General features: G+C 39.5%; 1 protein-coding gene across 4 annotated transcripts; it reads right to left on the bottom strand.

Annotated features, from left to right (window-relative positions):
• Positions 1 to 813: 813 nt before the first annotated feature.
• Positions 814 to 18,652, bottom strand: xirp2b (xin actin binding repeat containing 2b). Of its 4 annotated transcripts, none has more exons than XM_079663956.1 (9): positions 18,513 to 18,652; positions 15,674 to 15,837; positions 14,978 to 15,106; positions 14,314 to 14,403; positions 13,990 to 14,047; positions 13,800 to 13,888; positions 3,422 to 12,878; positions 2,324 to 2,454; positions 814 to 2,156 (listed from the first exon to the last, which is right to left on the bottom strand). In XM_079663956.1, exons 2-8 carry the CDS (start codon positions 15,722 to 15,724, stop codon positions 2,363 to 2,365), a joined length of 9,966 nt encoding a protein of 3,321 aa, XP_079520082.1. In that variant the 5' UTR covers positions 15,725 to 15,837; positions 18,513 to 18,652; the 3' UTR covers positions 814 to 2,156; positions 2,324 to 2,362. The 4 variants fall into 4 exon arrangements, with proteins under 4 accessions (XP_079520082.1, XP_079520081.1, XP_079520083.1 ...); XM_079663955.1 differs by having other exon boundaries at positions 814 to 2,161; XM_079663957.1 differs by lacking the exon at positions 15,674 to 15,837 and having other exon boundaries at positions 814 to 2,161.
• Positions 18,653 to 22,898: the final 4,246 nt, after the last annotated feature.

The raw sequence follows: 22,898 nt of genomic DNA on the forward strand, positions 1-22,898 counted from the left end.
GCATGCTGTTTATTGGCCCAGGGTGTACTGCGGATGGGCTGTCCAATCTTTAAATACAGTATTTATTTAGCCAGAAAGTAAAAATTGAGAAACAAGATATTAGTCCTGGTTAAGCACATTTCTTATAACCACAATTTCATGTAAGAACACATACATGAAAGCAACGCAAGGGAACTAGTAAAAGAGGGGAGACATAGCAGTGATCACATTTTACCTGAGTAATAAGTTGCAGGTATATAAGGAAAATATAGACCGCAAAATCTTGTATGAGTCCCCTCAATTCCCAAGTAATCTTTTTTACGTTAAAATACTAACTCTATAACATATATTAATAATATCTACAGTTCTGTAGGTGGTCCAGGTTAGCAAAGTGTATAAGCTCGTCCTCAGTGAGGATCAGTAAGAGGATGAGTATAACAACATTTGGACATACTGTAAGCTTATTTTATAAATGACTGTAGAATTAAATTAAAGATTTGTGTGTATCCAATGCTGCTGTATCAACTGCTTGTCTTCAAACTGTCCCTCATTAGCCTTTTTTGCTTATTTTTCAGGCAAATTTCAATTTTTCTCCCTACTTGGAAATGGTTTCTTATCTGCTGCAGGCCCACCCGTGCTTTGAACATGGAAATACCCTCCAAGGTGGAAACAGCTTCTAAAGGAGATTACACTGATGGTGTTAAAGGGATCTGCTGTCTTGCTCATGTCTCCATGTAGTCTAATTCAAGCTGACACACACCTGTGAAAGAACATCCTCTTTGTGTCTGGTTTGGAAGATTGAGCAACAGACTTTCAAAGAGACACATGAGACAATTAAAATCAATATTTGTATTGCCATTGGATCAGCAATAAAGTGAGTGAACCAGCCTGACAGCATGACAGAATCAGGATATGTCTTGTACAAAGCAAGCTATAACTGTCTAATCTAAAAAATAAAATTCTTCATTCCAAAATATTTGTCGTTCAATATAGGATACAAATGTCCAAAACAAACATGATTATCACCAATTCAACTTGTTTATATTATATACTTTCAATATTATAAATACAATAATTCCAAGATGCTTTTAGTAGTCTGCACACCAGGTGCTAAAAAAAAGTCAAATTCAGACATGTTGAAAGATAAAAGACCTGACAGAATAATACAACAGGGAATATCTCCATGAACCGGCATACAAAGGAAAAAAATGGAGTGCATTGAACAATAAACCAATTATTTTAGGGAACATGGATGGCAAGGAAACCGAGCGGATTTATATTGTACAACTTGGTTGAATTAAGGGACTAAAACTCGGGCTTAATTCCACACAATAATTTAGATATAAAGCAACAATAACATTTATTTTATTCGATCTACACTTTAAATGTGTCTTAAAGCTGCTCCTAGCTATATTGTTATCAACTGGTCCATCTACAAGTACCTTGACAGTTGTTATAGCAGTTTACCTGATACACTTTTTCATTTCTACATCCACTTTCAATACTTTCTCCGTCTTGATCGCACCAGTACTTACTATTCCAGTTACAACCTGCTTTTCCTTAAACATTCCATTTAAAAGTATTTACAGTTTCCTTCTATATCCTCACTTTTCCTGTTCCTTTTTTAAAATCACTTGACTGCATAACCTTCAAAAAACACTTCCTTAATCGAACCAACAGGACAGTTTCTCCATAGCATCTTGTGTACCTCTCCTTATTTGTGCTTCTTTGAGTTTATTTAACTAAACTGTGAGATTGGGTGATTTTATTTCAAAGGACACTTTTAGGAACAGCCTTTCTGTGTTGTTGTTTGGGTAACTTGGGGGAGTTGTGTGAAGGGGGCCAATGTGGTTTATTTAGCTGAATGTCATCTTCTATTTTAAAGGCTTTCTTCTGGGGATCGGCCTCTGGAGGCCAAACTACAGATATTTTGTTGCTGTGTGGTTTGCCTTCATCGTACAATTTTGTGATTGCATTTTCACCGCTGAGTGTTTTGTCTATTGAAGCTACGCTGCTCACAGAATATCTCCATTCGAGATTGTCATCTGAGGGGATAAGTCCACCACTTCCTGTGGGAGGTTTCTGCCCGAGTCCATTATCGTAGTTCCCTTTGGATTTGAGGAGCTGCTTGTAGTGGTGTAGACAGTAGTAGTGTCCATGGAGAGAGACATAGTTCCCTAAGCTTTGAGAGAAAAGAACATTGTTTCTTTTAGAAAAATAATAATAACCTCTATTATTTTAAACATGTTACTGTCACTTAAAACACTTATGCATATACTGATTGGTATTGGAATGTTTAATTGTAACTATGGTGAGTATTTGTTTGAATGAATGCAATATTTACCTTAATTTATTCCTGCAGTGCTCACAGCAGAAACATGATTTATGGTACTTTTTTTTGTCCACTATCAGAGCATCCATCGGATAAGCTCTCCTCCGACATACTGTGCAGAGCTCTGACTTCGGAACTCGAACCTGTTTGAAAGAGATAAAATGCAAATTATATTTTTTTCATTAATCCCATTTGAATGGCTTTCCTTTGGGCTGCTTCACAATGCAACACCTATGGCTTTCCTTTTATCGAAAAATCGTTTATGACTTATACAAACTGTAAAATATATTGCATTTGTATTTTAAGTTGTACTTGATATGGCTCATTCATTTTTTCAATATGAAAATATACAATGGCCATGAGAATGAATGGTTTAGTGTATCCTCCTCCGGATTGTATTGTTTTCACTCATATTCGTACATGCTTGCATGAATTTCTTTGCATCTCTCAAATGCATTGTTAGTGAGGAATACAAATAAGCTGTCATCGGGTGCAGTTTTTTTCCAGACTTTACAATTAAATGTCATGGTATTTTTTGATAAAGGAGTTTGTTATCATTACCTCATAACAGGTATGAATACTTCATTGATTGAAGACCATGATATGTGTTTGAAAGATTCAGAAAATGAAAGTTATCGTGATATAAGATAATTTTGTTAAACTATCCTGAGTTAGTTAAACATTTAGTTGTATGGGCAGGCTAGCAGCTTGGCTCAATGGATGTCGATGTTGGTTGGTCCATCAATTATTGGGTCACTACAACTACTAATGGACAGATTCAAATGAAGGTTACTGGTAAAAGAGCCTGTCACTTTTCCACTTGGGCAGTTTTTATGACATTATCATAATCTTCAGATATAATTTATTGTTATTTCTTATAATGAAAATGCAAATGTAGCCTAAAATCACTGCTGAACTAAAGCATCAGAGCTGTAGACTCTTATTCTTGTTACCAACTATTTTTGTTTCATAGAAAAGCTTTCACAATTCATACAATGCAGTAATTAGAAATGCTTTTTTAACACACCACAAACAGACATTCAAAGAAAACTCGTCCATCCCTAGTCCATGCCATTAGTTTCAGTATGTTCATGCTGGATAGGTCTTTACCAGATGAGACGATTTTCGAATGATGTGACACAACTTGGGATGTTGTCTCCGCAGAAGTAGAGTAGCCAAGACTCTTGAAAACAGATTCACTCTCTGTCCATGTTTTGTGGAAATTACTCAGCAAATTGTCAGTAGCATCGTCATCGAAGATTTCTGCTAGCTTCGCTTCTGCAGCCTTTTTTCTAACTGCATCAGCGTAGGAAAAAGGAGCTTGTTGGGTTGACACACTCTCAGAGTGCCCTGTGACAGCTGTCCTTGTTCCGGTGACGTTGTTACCCAACTCATCAACATTTGAGAAATGTTCTGTGAAGGATTTGGTTTCAGAGAAGGCTGATGGTACTGCTGGCACAGTTTCTACCCCAGTTTTCTGAGGAGGCAGGGGGGTGCTCTGCCGGGAGTCTCTCTCTAGATGAATTCCCCACTTTGAAGTGTCTGCTGTTGTTTCAGTCAGGCTTGACATAGTCTCCTCCTGATCCCTTTTCTCCTCTCTGAATGAGGAACTTTTCTTACCCAGTTCAAAAACATTTTTAATAGTCTGGATGTCAAAAATTGGTATTTCCTGTTCCAGAATGTCTACTCTCTCTTTGCCACAATCTGTGCTTTCAGTTTCATTGTGAAGCCACCCAGTGAGTGGGATAAGCTCTTTTCTGAGAAATAATTTCTCTTCTGGTGTGTCGTATGTGTTTACAAGACCGTACAAGTCTGCCCTGAGAAGCTCATCTTTTTCTTTGTTCTTAGTTTCTGCCTCACAGTCTTCCAAGTCTGGGCCCAGTCTTTCAGGGATAGCAATAGGCTCCTTTCGTGTATAGGTCTTATTAATTTCAGCCTTTTGAGTTTCTTCAAAAAACTCTCTCTTTTCTTTGACAGATACAGATGACTCTGACATATCCGACGCATCAATAAGATCTGGGTAATTTTGACACAACAGCATGTGGGACTCAGACTTTCTTTGTGTTTGATTTGCAATAAAACCCTCTGAAATATTAGCTTCATCTTCTTTTACATGTGTATAATTGACATCAGTCTGCTGAGCCTCACCAGATAAACTCTCTTTGAGACTTTTTGTTGCATTTGACATCCCTGAAGCCTCCACAAGTTGTGAATCAATTTTGATTTGTCGATGAAATGAGGCAGGGGATTCCACAATTTCAGACTTCTTTTCTAAGATTTGTTGGGGAAGTGGCGGAGGTGGTGTAACCCCACGTGAGAGTTTGGCTGTTGTGTCTTTTAGTCGTGCCAAATTTTCTGCTCTGTCAAAAGTCGGAGATGGTGTTATTCTTGTAAGGCGTGATGTTGGCGTGTCACACCTACGTGGCGGAGGCGTGGGAGGTGTGGGTGGCCTGTGCATTTTGGGCGATGGACTCATTCTCAGGGGTGAGTCAGTTCTTCGTGTGGATTCGATGGTGATAAACGTTGGTGAGGGAGAGCGCATCCTGAGTAAAGGTGAGGGAGCCCGAAGGTCAACAGACTTGCACTGACCAGTTTCCTCTTTCCGTCTTTCAGTGGACTTCTTCTTCTTTGTTTGTTTCTCAATTTTGGCAGAACCAATACTGATCTTGGATATTTTTTGCGTTACCCCACCAGACACAGATTTCTCAGAAACTGGCTCACACTCATGTTTCTCCATTGTCTCGTTATCTTCTAGCTGTATTAGTTTGGCCTCTGCTAGTTTCCTCAGATGTGAAAGAATTTCTTTGTTTTGTTGCACATCACTTTCCACCACAGCTCCCTCCAGTTCAAGCTTTGCTTCCCAACTCATGAGCCAATCTGGAACTGTATTGAGCAGAATCTTCACAGATTCACAATCAGTCTTTTTTGAAACTCTTTGTATATCTGTGATGAGAAAGAGTAACGCTTGGACCTCCAGCCTCTGGGATTCCTCAGTTTTCCCTGCTTCAGACTTTACCAGTTCCTTTTGCTCGCCTGTCACAGTAATTGGGAGAGCCCTACTTTCTTCAAGTTGTTCCACTGCGCTCTGCTGAATAACTGTCACTTCTTTCTTCTTTTGAGATCCCTTCACTTGCTTTTGAACTGCTTTCTGCTGCTTAGAATTCTGAATGTCTTTACTTTCTGCGGTAATGACTTGAATCTGCTCTTCTTTTACAATTGTATGAGTTTGGGAAACTGCAATTGTTTCCTGAGTTTGGGAGGATGTTACCGTGTTGGATTCTATAACAGCTGCATTTGTTTCTGTGGAAATCTCTTTACCTTGATTTTGCTGTGCACTGCTTTTTGACTTTTTGGACTTCTTTTTCTTTTTAACTGGAGTTGGAGTTTCTGGTTTGCTGTCTGTTAAGCTTACAGTAACAACAGGTATGGAGGAAGCTGCTGGCGTAGAGGCAGCAGCAGGAGGGGAAGTACCTTTCTTAGTCACTTGCTTTAACTCTGTCTTTACTTCCTTAGGTTCAACGGTCACTTTCACCTCAGTAGCTTTCTTTACTTCCACCTTGACATCTTGTGAAACACTCTGTTTCTCACTTTCACTGGACTTTCTTGACTCTACTTGCTTTTCTTGCTTGTTCTTTTTAACCTTTTGATTTTCTTTTCCTGCTTTTCCATTTGTATTGGGAGCTGCCTTTTCTGTTCGCATTGGCTCATCAGAAACGCTGTCTTGGCTCTTGGTAGGAGAATGATCAGTTTTCTTCTTTTTATCTCGTAGTGGTGATTTGGACTCCTTTTCATTTTTGACTTTTTTCTCAGATTGGGATTTGCTTAGATTTTCGTTCTCCATTGTTTCAATTTTGTCAGAATGGATTACATGTTCACTTTGATCTTCTGATCTTTTGGAGCTTTTTGTTTTCTGATTTTTAGAATCTTTCCTTCCATCAGCCACCATGTTTTCAATTGTTGCGAAATCAGTGACCGAGGTCTGGACTGTGTCAGCCATGACAGATTGAACAGACTGCTTGGAGGAAACAGTTTTCTGTGTAGTAGTAGTATGCATCTGTTGTCTAACAGCTGAGACAGATGAGGTCTTTTGAACAGAGACAACCTTAGAAGACTCATTAGAGAACATTTGCTGTGTGGCAGAGGAAACAACTGTTGAATCTGAGATCATTTGTTCATGGCTAGCACTGACATTACTCTGGGTGGTATTTTTGACAACGATGTTCTTGGACAAATCACATGATAGGGAGTCTGAATTAAAACTCAATGCAGCCATTTCAGCTCTTTCCTGCGTGATTTCTGATGTGTTTTTATTTGACTGTCCCCTATCGCTTGAGGAAAGCATTTCAAGAGCAGCAGTAAATGAGTCATGTATGTAAGTGGGTGTTTGAGTGGTTGGAGGGGTGTTTTCATCCACCACCATACGGAACTTTCCTTCTGCTTTTATCAATGGAGTGTTAAATTTACTAATTTTCCCTTTCATGGAAGGCGGAGGGGAGGGTGGAGGGGTGAACTTAACAGGAGATATGTAAACTTTCTTCAGTGGTTGTGGTGACTCAGGCAATTGAGGGATTTCACATGAAACCGTTTTTGAGGTTCTTGTTTCAGATGTGATGTCCTCCACCTGTTTCGTTTTACTGAATTCCACTTTTGCTTCTACCTTCTGGACTTGGTGTAAAATGGGAACTTTCACTTTTTTGACCGTCATCTTTTTCGCTGTTGCTGGTGAAGGATACATTTCCTGTGCTGGGATGCTCTCCAGTTCTTGTTGAGATGGAGGTGGTGGGAGAAAGTCCTGCTCACTGGTGACTGGTGGTGGTGGAGGAGGAAGGTGATCCATGTCAGAATCGAGTGAGGGGGGAGGAGGAGGAAGGTCAGAGTCTGCCACTGATGGAGGTGGAGGTGGGAGAGACAGATCGGGCTCTGGCAATTCTGGCTTTAGGGTGAAATCTGCTGTCTTTACACTGGTTTTTTCATGTTTTTTCATTCCCTTTCCCTTCGACTTTAGATTACGGAACTCTGTCTTTAATGTTTTGATGCCGTGGTTTTGGGTGATAGTTTTATGCTCCACCACAGTAGTTGATTGCTGAGCAGACTGCTCCACTGTTCTTGACGTTGTTTTTACAATTTTAGTTTCATTAGAGATGGATTGATTTCCCATTGATGTCTCAACTGAATTAGCTGTTTTAATCTTTTGTATGTTCCTCTGTGCATCAGCATTTAGATTTGTAACTGGAGGGCTCTGTTTTACTCGAACTCTCCTGTATGATCCAAGTCTGACTTTGGGAGATTCACGCTGTGCTGATTCCATCAGAGACTTAATAGTGCCTTTAACATCACCCTTTATCACATCTTCTTTCTCAAACTGGGATTGGTCCTGCGTCTCATATAATGACTTAATGGACATCTTCACATCACCCTTAAAGTCACGCTCAAGGCTTGAACTCCTTTCCATTCTAGGTGAAGGTGGAGGCTCCATTAAGAGCTGGATTGTTCCTCTGACATCTCCCTGCACGTCTATTCCTTGTTGACACATCTTCTTCTCACTGGAGGCATCGTGCAGACTTTGCATTGTTGTGCGAATATCGCCCCTCACTATTTCTTCCTTTTCAACTTCCTTGACCGCTTTATTTGCCAACTCTAGAGATTTGAGTGTGGCCCTCACATCTCCAGAAACTAAATCCTCGACAACAGCTTCAACTCTTGTTGTCGAGGATTTCTCAAGAGATCTTAGAGCCCCTCTGATATTTCCTGGTATGATGTCTGGCTTCTCTTTCTCTACTTCCTTGTACCTTGTTTGGGCCTTCTTCAGGCATTGCATGGTTTTAGGTATGTTGCCTTTCACCACCTCCTCTTTTTCTACAACAACTGTCTGATTAGCTGATTCAGACAATGAATTCAAAACGGCTCTTAAATCTCCTTTGACTATCTCCTCCCTTTGGATGTTTTCCAATGAGAGGGTTGGCTCTGACATAAAAACTTTCACTGTGTTGTGAACATCACCAGGTACAACATCCTCTACTGTACGTTCAATTTGCATTTGATTTCGTCCGAGGATGAGTTTGGTCCCTTTTATGTCGCCTCCAAGGATCACCTCTTTTTGTGCTCCGTCAGACCGAGTCTCATCAGCTCCAAGGTGGAGCTGTTTAAGATAGTCAAGAGCTCCAGATTCAATGCATGTGGAGTAAAAGTTGACATTTCCCTTTTCAGCTTCATCTACCTGTATCTTAACTGCCTGATCTGTCTTGTCTGAGCTGGACAGGTTTTGAAGAGCACTCTTTATATCCCCTCTTACAATGCCCTCTTTTTCAACATTAACGTTTTCTTGTTTATTAAGAAGGGAGTATAAGGTCATCTGCACATCTCCTTTCTCGTCTTCCTGGATGAGTATTCCATGTTTTGCTGTACCGTTCTCATCAAAAAGGTTTTTAATGGCTTCCCGGATGTCACCTCGTAATATCTCCTCTCTTTCAATACTGCTGTCTCTCTCTTGGTTGAATAGTTGATTCACCGTAGAACTGATATTACCCTTCTCTTCTGAATCTATAGTTATTTGCTGCTCCTGCCTTTCTTGTCTGTTGAGCAAGTTCATCATAATAGTCTGCAGATCTCCCCTGATTACATCCTCTCGTTGAATTTCGGGGGCCTGCTTATTCATTAGCTGGTATTTAGCCATCCTAACATCACCGATTTCATCAGCTTCAATAAGTACTCCCTTCGACTTCACCATTTGCTGACTATAAAGTTCCTCAAGAGTTCCCTTGACACTCTTGCCCAGGATTTCACTCTTCTCCATTTTTGTCTCATTGAAGTCATCAAATGGTGTTGTTTCAAAAAGCCATGTTGCTGTCTTTACATCCGCTTTGGAAATCTCCTCTTGTGATACAACGATTGTAGCTTCGTTCTCATCTACCTCTTTGATGTGGTCAAGAGGATTTTCCTCAAAGAGCCAGACTGAATGTTTTACATCTCCCTTTTCAACATCTTCTTTTTTAACAGTTTCAATCAAATTTTCAGAGCTCATGCTTTTTATTTTGTCTATGGACTGTGTTTCAAATCTCCATTTCGCAGACCTGACGTCACCTTTTTTTATTTCACTCACATTAACTGTTCTTACAGATTCCTGGCTCAGTGTATCAGACTCAAAACGATCTTTGTTCATCCTAACATTGCCTCCCTGAATATCATCCACGGTTTTGATACAAATCTTATTTTCTTCAGCAAACCTGTCAAGAGGTTGTGTCTCAAATTTCCACTTTGCAGAAGTGACGTCTCCTTTTTGCACATCCTGATGTGTGACTGATTTAATGATATAAACCTCATCTGTGTCTTTGATAGCGTCAAGGGGCTTGGTTTCAAACTTCCAGCGAGTTCCAACGACATCTCCCCGTGTTACCTCTTCGCTTGTGACAGTCGTGACTTCGTGGTAAAGTCCCTCTTTGTCCTGAATAGCATAAAGGGGCTGATTTTCGAACATCATTGTGTAATTTCTCACATCGCCCTTTTCATCTTTATCTCGGACAACTTTGCGCATTTGCGTCAGCTCTGTGTCCGTCTCCTGAATTTCATCTAAAGAGTAGGTCTCAAAAATGAAACGCCCCTTATCTACATCACCACCTTGTACATCATTCACTGTGCGACTGCTCATAAATTCCTCTTGGCTATCATGTATCGTATCTATTGACTGGTTTTCAAAGAGCCATTTGCAGTTCACTACGTTTCCTTTTTGTATGTCTTCCGTCTGAACTCTCTTGAGTTTTTGCAATGCTTCTTCAGATGTAGAAGTCATGATATCTGATGTTTGGTTTTCAAAAATGTACTTCTTCCCAGAGACGTCTCCAGAACCAATGTCTATCTCTGTAACGCATTTAAAAGAGCCTGTCTCCACCCCAGAGAGGTTCTCCAGTTTCTCCGTCTCGAAGAGGAAACAAGCAGTTCTTACATCCTTTCCTGTAATGTCCTCTTGATTGACAGTGCATGTTTTCAAAATGGTTTGTGTCTCATCATGGATAGAATCAAGTGCTTGAGTCTCAAAAAGCCAAGTGCATGTTTTGACATCACCTTTTTGCATTTGTTCAGATTCATGTTCATCCTTTAACTCTGCTTTATCATACAGGATGTCCATTGGTTTAGTCTCAAATAGCCACTTGCAGGTTTTCACATCACCCTTCATGACATCAAGATTCCTACTTGTTTCCATAACTTCTTCGTCTTCAACATTGCTGAAATACTTAATAGCATCGAGAGGCTGTGTTTCAAACAACCACTTTGCTGTTTTCACATCACCAGTCTCTTTTTCTTGTTTGGATATGCCCTTGATAACTTGGTATTTTTCAATGCTTTCACTAAACTGGTCAATTGGTCTGGTTTCAAACATCCACTTGCACGTTGTCACATCTCCTTTAACAACCTCTTCACGTCGTACTGTTTTCACCTCATGGAAGTGCCCTGTGCTGTCTTGCATGGCATACAGCGAATTGGACTCAAACAGGTTCTTATTTGATTTCACAGAACCAGATGTTACACCCTCAATAAGAATCTTTTGAGACATATCACTTTGGGTTAGATCCGTTTTCTCAAAAATGTGTTTGTAGTTTGAGACGTCAACTCTGTCAATTTCTTCCAGATCAATTGTTCGGGTGACATCCTTCTTTTCCTCTCTGATCTGCTCTAGAGGTTGGCTTTCAAATCGCCATTTCTGATGTCTGACATCACCCCTCTCCTCAATTTGTGCTACTGTTTTTTGTAGTTTGCCCACCTCTGCAAGCTCCTTCAACTCCTCAGTTGGATTAGTTTCAAAATAATGTCTGGCTGATCTCACGTTACCTGCAATAATGTCCTCTTTTGCCAGGGGCTGACTATTTGAATCGTCTTTTAAAGTATCCATTGGCTGGGTCTCAAATACCCAGCAGTTCTTGCGAACATCTGCCCTGCAGCTTGTACCATCCTCCTGTGTGAGTTCATCTTTAACATTTACAGTGCGAGTAACCTCTTTCCTCCCCTCTCTTATGTGCTCCAGAGGTTGACTCTCAAAGCGCCACTTTTGGTGTCTCACATCTCCTTTCATTTCTTCATTTACTTCTGCCTTTTGAAGTCTTCCTACCTCAGTGAGAGCTCTCCTCTCTGCTCTAGGGCTGTTTTCAAAAAAGTGCCTTGCAGATCTAACATTGCCCCCGATAACGTCTTCAATAGAGTGGGGTCTTGCATTGGAGTCATCTTTCAGAGAATCCATTGGCTGTGTTTCAAACACTAAGCAGTGTTTGCGCACATCAGCTCCAGATATCTCTTTGTTTTCCGTTTTTGAGCTTTCCCAGTCATTGAGGGAATCTAATGTCTTTATCTCAAACAACCACCTGCCCCAGTCTCCCTTATTGCTGTCCTCCATGGAAAGACTACACACAAGTTTCAAAGATGTATATTCTCTGTTTGTCATGTCCAGCAGTTGTGTATCAAAAAGCCAACGTGAGGCAATTGAGTTCTCCAATACACTTTCAATTTTACGCACAGACTTAATCTCCAGCATTTGGCTTGATTGTCCCATAATGATGCATTTAAACTGAGTGTCAAAAGTGCTAGTGACAGTTTTCACTTCTTCATCAATTTCCTCCAACACTGACCTCAGACTCAACAGGTGGCTCTCGTCAATGGTCTCAGTGTGGCCAAGGCTTTCCATGTACTTATTGTCAATCATGTAAATGGTAGCGTTTCCATCCTCCTCTGTAAACACAACCTCTTTTGTTAAATCCTCCTCTTTCTGCTTTTTATTTAGAGAGTCCATTGTCTGGGTTTCAAACAACCACGCTGCAGCACGGACATCTCCTTTTTCAAATTTGTTGAATTTGTTTTTATGTTCTGCAGAGTTCATATTGGGTATACTCAGTTCATCTATTGGCTTTGTCTCAAACATCCAAGCTGTACGTCTCACATCTTTTCCAAGAATCATTTCCTGTTCAGTTATTTTGTTGGTGTCCTCAACCTCATCAGAAGTTAAATCTTTAATTGTGTCCAGTGGCTTATTTTCAAACTTCCATCTCATCGCCTGTACCTCCCCGGGGAGAATCTCTTCCCAGTCTGTGTATTCTTCATCGTAGATATCATCGGGACTACCATCATCATCTTCGTACATGTACTCTTGGTTCCCTAACTGTTTGTACTCAGTTTCATTGTAATCACTGTTATATTCCATCTCTATATTCTTACGAACCTCAGGATGAATGTGTTTGTAAAGACGTTTCAGCTCATAATTACTCCTCTGCTTGATATAAGCATCCTTGTTGAGTGGGTATTTGGAAGGGTTTACTGGTTCTGGAGGCTCTGGTGAGTAGTAGCACGCTGGAATATTTTCATTGTCTGATGGCATTTCTAGTAAGTCAGGAGGTGGGGGTGGAAGATAGTCACAATCCTCAGCAGGTGGGGGCGGAAAGTCCTCATAATCATAATCATAATCCATCACTTCAGCTGATGTGTCTTCTGCTGCTTCAGTAGCAGATGCTCCATAAACCTCACTAGTCACGTAGTTGTTTTGAGTCACATTTGAGGACCACTTAGATCGATTGGTATCACGTCCAATCTTTTTAAGGAACAAAAATGGTATTTGAGAATGAATAACTAAGAATATCAATCAAGTTACCCCATAAAAGGGTTTTATGTGCTTTATATGTCAACATGTTGTAGCACTTTGAGTGTAAAATGTATATCATAAAACATGAATAATACTATCAAGGTTAATGGTACTGTGTTCAGAAAGAAAAACTTTATTTCTTATTATGCTCTTTACAGTCATACAATCAATACATCACTACGATGAGTTCAAGTTATAATCCTAAAGATTGACACAAAGTCAAACACTAGTATGGATTGCACATATTAAGACATTTGGTGTGTTTGTATACCTATAAAGAAACACTGGATTCAAATTCACCTTGGACATCCACAAGGGATTAACCAGAAACAATGCATGTATGTGATCCAGCGTTACTGTTTTGAATTTTAGGTGACCAATGTATGCAAGTTGTTCTTTTGTTTCTGTAGTTCTTGAGAAAGTTCTTAAGGGGTGTTTGCCGTACTATTTAAAGGTAGAAGCTGCAATTCAAATCACATACACCCTGGCTTTATAAATAGAAAAGTTGTTCCGACTGAACCACAGATCCTTAATCAAGGCCATGGATGTATAAAGAGAAAGTCAGTGAATACAAGAGGGGGTAAATCTTGCGCATGTTAACGTTCTGTAGGAGCACTGATGGGATGTGTTTATTTGTTTGGGTGATGAGTTCAAATTTGAAAAATCCTTTTAAGGAATCGTAGACTTCCCCTTTGACCACACTAACTGTTACCATCAGTACATTAAGGTGTTTTCATATCAAACCAAACTAAAATCTTTAATTATTAAGATACCTTATATGTATTTTATTATACTTAAACTGAGTTAAATATTCTGAGCTTTCACATTTTCAATACTTTAGCCTAATTCAAATGAAATGGAAACGCTTACCTTAATTTGTTTTTGTACTGCAGCCACTTCGATTGATTTTTCAAAGTGATCCCTCAGTTCTTTAGTAGTGTACCTGGGAACCTCCTCTTCTAAAAGTCAGCACAGTCACAAGAATATAGGCAGGGCTTAAATTAGTCCGTCAATGACAGTGTATACGAGAGAGAATACAAATATCAAAACAAAACCCTACCTGTTTCATCGTGATGGTTTTCAAAACTAGATTCCAAGTTACTGTCGCTGTAAGACACCTAAAGATATTTAAAGAGAAATGTGAGAAAATATATTGATCATCAAAAACCCAACTACAGCAATTCCACTAACCATTTGCCTATAAATAACTACATGTCATGTTTTACCTCTGCCTAAACCATAAGAGACTAACAAACAATCACTAATAGCACACAAGTGATTGATTGCAATCATTTACAGTTTTTGGCGATCAAGGCAATTCAAGTGTTGAGCTCATTAGCAAAGCCCTGTGGCCCTGCCTGCAGTAACACAGAACGTTCAATACCGTGGCTCCTTCGTTGAAATGTAGCTGCTGGCTGCCTTGGACGACATGCCTGCTGCTGTTTGACATTGTGACCTCAGAGTTGGCCATTTCCTGTGAAGATGAGGAAAGTGGTTGTCAAACACAGCAAAAATGTGTGCATAATACACAAACACAGAGATAAATTGTTCAGTCTTGCGTCAACATATTGCCCCCCTTGCGTCAGATGTGTTTACTCCACTCCAATTTACTCCATTAGCTAAAGCTTAATAGTACACTCAATAGAATGCAGAGAAGATGCAAGGCCAGATTGCTCACTGCAGTTGGAAAGGAATTATCACAGATGGAGGCAAAATAACAAAGAATGTGTCAAACCGTTCACTCACATTGTACCATAGAAGAATAAGAAATACGATTATTTTCCACTGCCTAGTAAGTTTCTATCTATAGCTACATTATAAGTGTTATTAAATAGCCCTGCAAGTTTCAATAAAAGCTTTTATAAATGTTTTGGAAGTGGTGAAATAAGATGTAATGAGGGCCTTGATTTTAATATTCAAGCTCCTCATGCATTCATGCAATTCTCATGCTAATGGTAACATGCTCAATTCACTGCCATTTGACCGCCACATCATCTCTTTCATGCTCTCAGCCTCATCATTGGATATACTGTGTTCAACATGTGTACCTGCACAGTTCTGTGATGAAAATGGAATTGGGTTACATTGTGTGATGTTGCAGTTTCCTGGGTCTCAAATTGTTTCCTCACACTGGCAAGTCCCCCAGGCAGAGAACAGACCTCCGACTCTTCCATGACCTAATGAAGCAGGAAATATCATTAGCTGCCACTTCAACATGAGCTGAAATCAAACCGATACTTAATAGGACTATTCTGCAGTGCAGTCCCACCGCCTTCAAACACGGTGTAGCTAATGCTAATGTGTGCGCCTTGCGCTCTCACAGACAGAAACTCATAATAAGCTGTTCTTGTAATAGTTTCTAGGAATTGAGAGAACCATTTAAAAGTAAAGCCCACTATAATTAATGTTTTAGAGAACCTCTATATATTTCCCCCATCTTATGTTTCCCCTCTATGTATAGCATAGACTACTGACCCCTTTCCCCAGCTGCAAAACTGTCATCACCTCCACTAATACTGCATGACAACCCCAACCATTATGGTGACAAAAGCTTCTGTGCAACTCTGAATGCTCCACAGCAGCTAAAGACTAAACTATACAGTAAACAACAGGATAGCAAGCAGGCTCATATGATTGACCATAGAAAGTTTGCTTCAAATTTCGCAAATGTTTTTTTAGTGCAGGCAGCTCTGGCAGGTCATGTTTTAGTAGAACAATACATGACCATGCACAAACTAAAGTACCCTGCTGGGGATGGTGCTGTCTGCTTGCTTGGAAACAGCTGGCTGGTACATGGCCTCACAGTTGGTCAGTGGGATGACCTCTGAGCCCACAGAGTGAATCCGGTTCCTCTGGTTTATATCTCTTTCAGGAAGTCCTGCCCTGGTTCAACCTGCGCTGCCAGCAGCTATGGCACAAAGAACCGATAAACTGTTCAGTAAAACGCTTTTCACATGTAGCGTGAGGTATCATTACATTACATTACATTTCATTTAGCTGACACTTTTATCCAAAGCGACTTACAATGACCAATTACAGGGACATTCTCCCTGGAGTAACTAAGGGCTAAGTGCCTTACTCAAGGGCACACTAGTGGTGGTGTTCCTGGCGGGATTTGAACTCACAACCTTCCGATCTTCAGCCCACCTCACTATCCAATAGACCACCACTATCCCTACTACTACTACTACTACTACTACTACTACTACTACTACTACTACTACTACTACTACTACTACTACTACTACTACTACTACTACTACTACTACTACTACTACTACTACTACTACTACTACTACTACTACTACTACTACTACTACTACTACTACTACTACTACTACTACTACTACTACTACTACTACTACTACTACTACTACTACTACTACTACTACTACTACTACTACTACTACTACTACTACTACTACTACTAGTATCAACTAGTGGTAGCACCATATTTAGTGTGTAATCACATGCAATCAGTGTGATGTTGTTTTGTTTTTATAAAGCTAGATTAGTGGCTAGTACATAGAAGAAACTGTGCTTTTTAAGTATCCTCCAGGATATTATACATTTAAAATCATTCATATTTTGAATGAAATGTGTGATCTTTTTTAAAATGGTAAATATATTGACTAGGACAACCAAATTGGAGCCACAACAATGCTTTTAAAGGTGCTACATTAATGCAGGAAACTTGCTTTGTACTGCAAGTCATTCAAAATACTCTTCAGGGAAATTACACAAACATTCTGGCTTTAAATCACTGCGGTCAAGAACTCATATTTTACAATAAGGACATAGTGTGTACAAAACAAAACCTATCCGCATAGAAATGTATTATCAGGGATCTGCGATTATACAGGCAGTCGTTTTAGCAGTCATTTACATTTTTCCTCTTAGGCATAGTTAGACTTCATGTCTGGACTTGCATCAACCAAAGGGCTAAACCAAATGAATATTATTGCAAACCTGCAGGGTATTGTAATCTGCTGAAAAGACAGTGTCAGTGTGATCCTCTATTTAACTTACATCGACTACATATCCGAGCAGTTGCTGACAAAATATTTGTGTCTATGTTTGCAAGTTTAAGTATTCAGGACTCAGTTCACTTGTGGATATAAATGTGCTGATGTAAATAAGAAAATGAAATATGAATACAGACTACTTTGATTGAAAAAAGTACAGCATCAAAATAAGACTATCCATTACTCTGAAGGCTCACAGCATATACAAACATCTCCGCTCTGCTCTGTGGTGAATGTGCATGACTTGAAGCCATTGTCAGAAAAAGCTGCCAGACTGGCAACACAAGATGCTATTTCACATCTTTAATATCATTGCTGGCAGCAAAGGACACATTTAAATCACTATATATCATTTTTCTATGTATTGAAAACCTAATAAATTACAGAAACAATGAAACAAATAAAAAACATCAACATTTTTGATCACTTCTTTGAGTTAAAGATAAAAGTGTTTAAAATGAAGCTCAATAGTGGGCTCATGGATCTGAAATTGAAACACATTAATGATGCTTTCTTAATTTCATGGCAAAAAGACATTATATTAAAACTCAGTGTGCATTGCACCGTTGTTAGCTGCTTCCCATTGGTATACTTATTTTGCTATTTGATTTGTAGCTACCAGTCCCCTGTGATCTATTTTAGCCTTGTTGGAATGGTAAGTATGTTTGTAAACCAATCAGCCAGGTGAAACCGATAAGGAAAATATTTCACAACTCTTAACATTAGAGAATGACATTTACTTAGATACAGTGTGTATTTTAGTTCAAATCTTAACTAGAGCAATGAAACGTAAGGAGTGGAAAACCTTGCCCTGTAGCAAGTTAAAGTTAAGGTTAAGTTTAATTTTAAGTTATTGTAGTAGGAACTAAAAATTGCATCCCAAAAAATGTTTCGACAGTCTGAAGATATCTCATGACACCTTAGGTCGGGGTGAGAGCTCACATAACAAGAAAGTGAAGTAATCTAGGCGCCATGTACTAGCAAAAATAAATCAAGCCTATTTTAAACTTAACCATGAAGGGTCGTGTTTCTCAGTGAAATATATAGGAAAGCTGTTGGTCAAAGCTTTACTCTCCAAAAGCATTTAGATAGCTTGCATCGATAACCTCATGTTTGTGTCTTTTTTGTAAAAACCGTATTACTTATTTGGCTTGCCTGGAGGCGAAGGAAGAAGAGCAACGTGACACCCAGAGGTGCTGGCCTTGGTACAAACAGCTCCAAAGTCCATGTATTTTAGAATTTGTTATAAAAAATGTGATCTCTCCTCAAGCTTAAAAAACGGAATACATTTAGTATTTTAGGGCCAACATTATCTCTGTATCCTGTGTTTTGAGTAGAAGTGCACTCAACATGAGCACTATGTTAATGAGTACTATCAAGAGTTCCGAGCCTGTTTTTCATGTTTTTTCGGCAAAACTCAAAAAAGAAGACTTTATAATGCATTTCCATTTTTTGCATGCAGAGTTATTAACATAAAAACACAATTCAAAATCCATTAACATATTTTTACAAAATCCCACTCAACTCAAACACATCTCTCAAAGTGCTCGTCACCTACCAGGTAAGGAGGTTATTGAAATATAAAAATATGAGCTCAGCGCGTACAAATCCCACTCGAAGGCCACTGCACCCCCGGCCTGCAGGGTCTTTCCAAGCCAAAAAGCAAATCCCAGTCAATGTTGGAGACCAGCTCCGGTACTCTGTCCAGAAAGCAGACAGTAACAGCTGATTTTATTTTAGACCCTCCGCCCCCTTGCAAAAAATGGGCCTGGGGTGCGTTTTTTTTAGAAAGGGTGGCCTCCGCGCCTCCCAAGTCAAGTCCCCAGAAAACCATATGGAAATACTTCCCGTGACTCGCTTGTGTACTAATAAATCAGGTCACCCTGGGTTTCATCATCATGGCTTCTAGTGAATGGCATAGTCCTGCAGCTGTTACCGCCCATCATTTTATGCTAAATTATGCACATACAAATCCACAGCAAATAGTCTAAACCTCAAAATGTTTTACTGCTTCTGGTAATTGCTAAACAATTTAAAGTGGATGTCGGGCAGGTGCTGACACAACACATTTTAAATTGTGGTGAACTGTGTTGGCTGTGCTCTGCTCTTTGTTGTTGGTATGGCAGAGCCAGTTATGTAATGGTATGTGTTGAAGAGAAGAGGGTTAAAGGGGCGCTGGACCAGGAAGAGACACCTCAGAGTGAGGCAGAGCCAGCCAGCTCTTCCTGTTTGTCCCAGCTGGAGACAGTGGCGCCAGCCTATCTCTGGTAGTGTCAGTGTTTGGAGTGACATGTCTGCAAGGCATCTGCACAACCCCATTCATCCCCAGCATGTGTAACTCACACCTGCATTTACATTGACCAACTGTTTTAAGACACTCCGGGATTCCTGCTAACGCTAAACCTCAGTCAAATGCTAATCACCCCCTTCATCTGTTCTCCTGATCATTTAAAATGTAGATTAATAGGATTCTGGCATAACTCTGCCAGGTTTAGAGTAATGGAAGTCACAATCATTTTAATCTTAATAAAAGTCAAGAGCCAGAATGGATTGTATGATAAATCGGAACATTCGTGTTTCGAGGTCTCATGTTCTTTTCATGATGAACCTGCTTTATTCAGCTTGAATCCCTCTGTGATCCATAGCAGAGTTAGGTCATGCAGGGAGGGTTAAAGGAAGAGAAAGATAATTAATTCCTCTCGCTCTCTCACACACACTAACTCATCCACACACATACAGTATACTGTATGTGCCCACACTTAAGCATATTAGCCAATGAGAGAAGTCCATTGTGAGGGATCATTAAGTTAAATATTTTAGTGACATCTTCTATTGCCACTGCGTTTGCTCTCCTTGGAACGCCTTCTGAATGAAAATGTAAATTAGTATTTCCACTGGTTTGTTGCAGTTTATCAAGAGTCCAGTCCGTAATAAAGTCTACATATAAGGACACAGAGTCAAAACAAAGAAATGTGCCACTGTAGAACTACTTCCAAGAACTGTAATTACTCAATATCACAGTTAATAGTGGTCAATTCCAGATGTAAGTTAACTGAATGTCTCCTCAAAGGTTTTCAAATGTATAACAACAACAAGAAACATGTTGTGCTGATACTCAGGAAGTTAAAAGAAACAGAAAATAATGATAATTTGTGGCGAATAACAGACAATAATGAATAATGTATGGTGATTTAATTGTCTTTGCTCTCTCCGTAACTTCTTTAAACATGCCCTTAAAAGGTAGGGTAGGTAAGTTTGAGAAACCAGCTCGAGATACACTTTTTGTTATATTCCATGGAGTGCTCTTAACATCCCGATAGCAATGAATATGTTAAGTGCTTTGACAAAAAATCCATACAAAAATGTCCTCTGTGGAAGCCGTAGTGCTGCAAAAAGTACGACCAAAATAACTGGATGGCCTACCTGCCTGTCAGAACTTCCATCTGTGCACAAACTTATCTCGTGCCCTCATTGGTCATGTGCGCGTTCGTGTGTGTTGGAGGAGGGGCTCTGTAAGGAAGTGGCAGATTTTTCCCGGCTGTGTATTTTCAAATTCTAGCGGACTCGAGCTGGCTTCTCCAAAATGACCTACCCCACCTTTAAGCATCTCACTAAACACCTGGCTACTTCCTACCGAGAAATGGCCCAACGCCAACCAACACACGTGAGCCTTATAGTGTCAATTTGTAAACCTCACTCCTCTTTAAACTACTCGCCCAGAGTATGGTTGTAAATATCTGTGAGCTCTTTGTCACGGTTCCTGATTAAATAAGAGTAAAAGCCCAGAGGAGAAGCCTGTGAGCTTTTACTTCACAACGTTGAATTATTTCTTGAGGAAACAAAAGGGAAATGTCATATTCGTAAAGGCTGACAGAAACATTTTGACAGAAACATTTTGTGATGCCTTTACTAAAAACAAAAATGTTTTTTTATGTCAAAGGCAATCGGGAAATTATAATGAAATAATGTCAACGGATAATGATAGCTCTATTGTCAATGGTAGGAAATAGACTAAACACACATATCTGTTATATCAATGTCTTAATATGATGCTCAATTATTCATTTAAAGCACATTTTCATGTGTTTTAATTAATTATGACAGGAATATTTTCACTGAACTCTTTGCTTGACTAAACAAATAACTGTTGTTTCAAATGTAATGTTAATATTCACCTCGCATAATTGTAGTGCAAATGTTTGAATCAGTCATCTTGATAATTTGAAGAAAGCACAAAAAAAGAACAGCTCTGAAATCAGTATCACTAATTTAAAACCGCAACAATTCTTATTACATTTACAATATAGGTGATTTATAAAGATCGCTGGACTCATTTATCACCCCTCATCAATAACACAACTTCCGATACATTCATGTACATTTAAACTGAACTGTGTGGTATCATGGCCCAATATTCTTACAGTTTTGTGTACTGTTGAAATATTGCCAACAGTGTTTTCATGTTGATCCTCTCCCCAGCAGAGGCTCGGTGTAGCTCACATCAGTGAGCACTGCATGCGGACCACAGGCAGATAGCACCATGGCTTGCATGACAATGAGCCACATCTCTGCCAGATGCCATTGGAAGTGAGGCAATGAATCACAAGGAATCTTAGATCCAGACACTTGCAAAGAAAATGTATTTTTACACTTTACAGCAGATCTTTTTATTTGACTGATTTATTGTATTTAGAGTGATGGATAAGGATCAAAACGGATTTAAATCAGGGACTATTTACAGTTCTTACTGCCACTGCCTAGTTGAAAGGACACATTATAGCACTCCACTTTTCTTTGATTTATTTCACCCAGGATATTTCTGAATTGAAATGAATTTCTAATGACTGTAGCTTTTAGTACGGTCATGTGAAAGAAGATAATGTGTTGGGTGTGAAATGAGCATCTATCATAAAGTTCAACATGCCTAACAGATGATGTCAGGTGTGAGAGGCGAGTGATACGCTGTATTTTAAGAAGTGGTATGAGGCAGCTCCAAAGTGTCTGTACACTGTGGCGTCATGGAGAGTAGCAGCAGCTTCTTTAGGCTCCACACAGTCACGGCTCTGTGTGGGGGGTTCTCTGCTACACACAGAAAGTATCACTTTGTGCTTTTGACCACAGGCCACCTGGTAGCACTGAAGAGAGCTACACACATCCCCAGCCATCACCCTCAGAAAGAAACATGTGACATGATAAGAAAAGTAAGAGGATTTGTTAGCATAGAGATATTTTTGAAATAGGGAAGTAGGGAATATGAGATTATTCCGGTGTTAGACAAATTTAATTAGAAGAGTGCCATTTTAGGGCCCAGCAAGGGTAAAATGATGCAACGGTGTACAACACTGATTGGTACTAACTCTATTACTGTAGAAAGAGAAAGTAGGATATGAGAGGAAGCTATTTGTTCATTATCATGAATGCCATTATTTTTGATGAGCCGGATCTCCTGCGGTCCACGGAAAACATTACAAGACCTCATTTACACCAGGCAGGCACAAAGTGCACCCAAAAACCTCTTAGCCTGACAATGACAACCCTATTATGTCTGTCCTTAGAGATGTGGAGAGACACAAAAATGGACAAACTGAATTTTTTTTAATTTTTTCAAAACCTGTTGTCTTCTTTGTCATCTTTCACTAAGTCACACGAGTGTACAGCCACGCTTTTAGCTCCGGAGGCTGTACGTATACACAGCAGTGCTTTGAGTTGAATGTTGACATCAGCATGCTTACATTCTTACAATGACATGGCTGACATGCCAAACTTTAAAAAGGTATAATGTTTACCTTCTCAGTCTAGTATGTCAGTATGCTTTCACAGCTGAGACTGATTGGAATGTAACTGGTGCCTGTAATTGATCATGATTTTGACCTTATATGCTTCTAGAAGAGTTATTATACCTTATCTTTAATATTGGTAATCCATTAAACAGTCTATTTAGATA

Source organism: Notothenia rossii, assembly GCF_949606895.1.
Source record: "Notothenia rossii genome assembly, chromosome: 2".
NCBI lineage: Eukaryota > Metazoa > Chordata > Actinopteri > Perciformes > Nototheniidae > Notothenia > Notothenia rossii.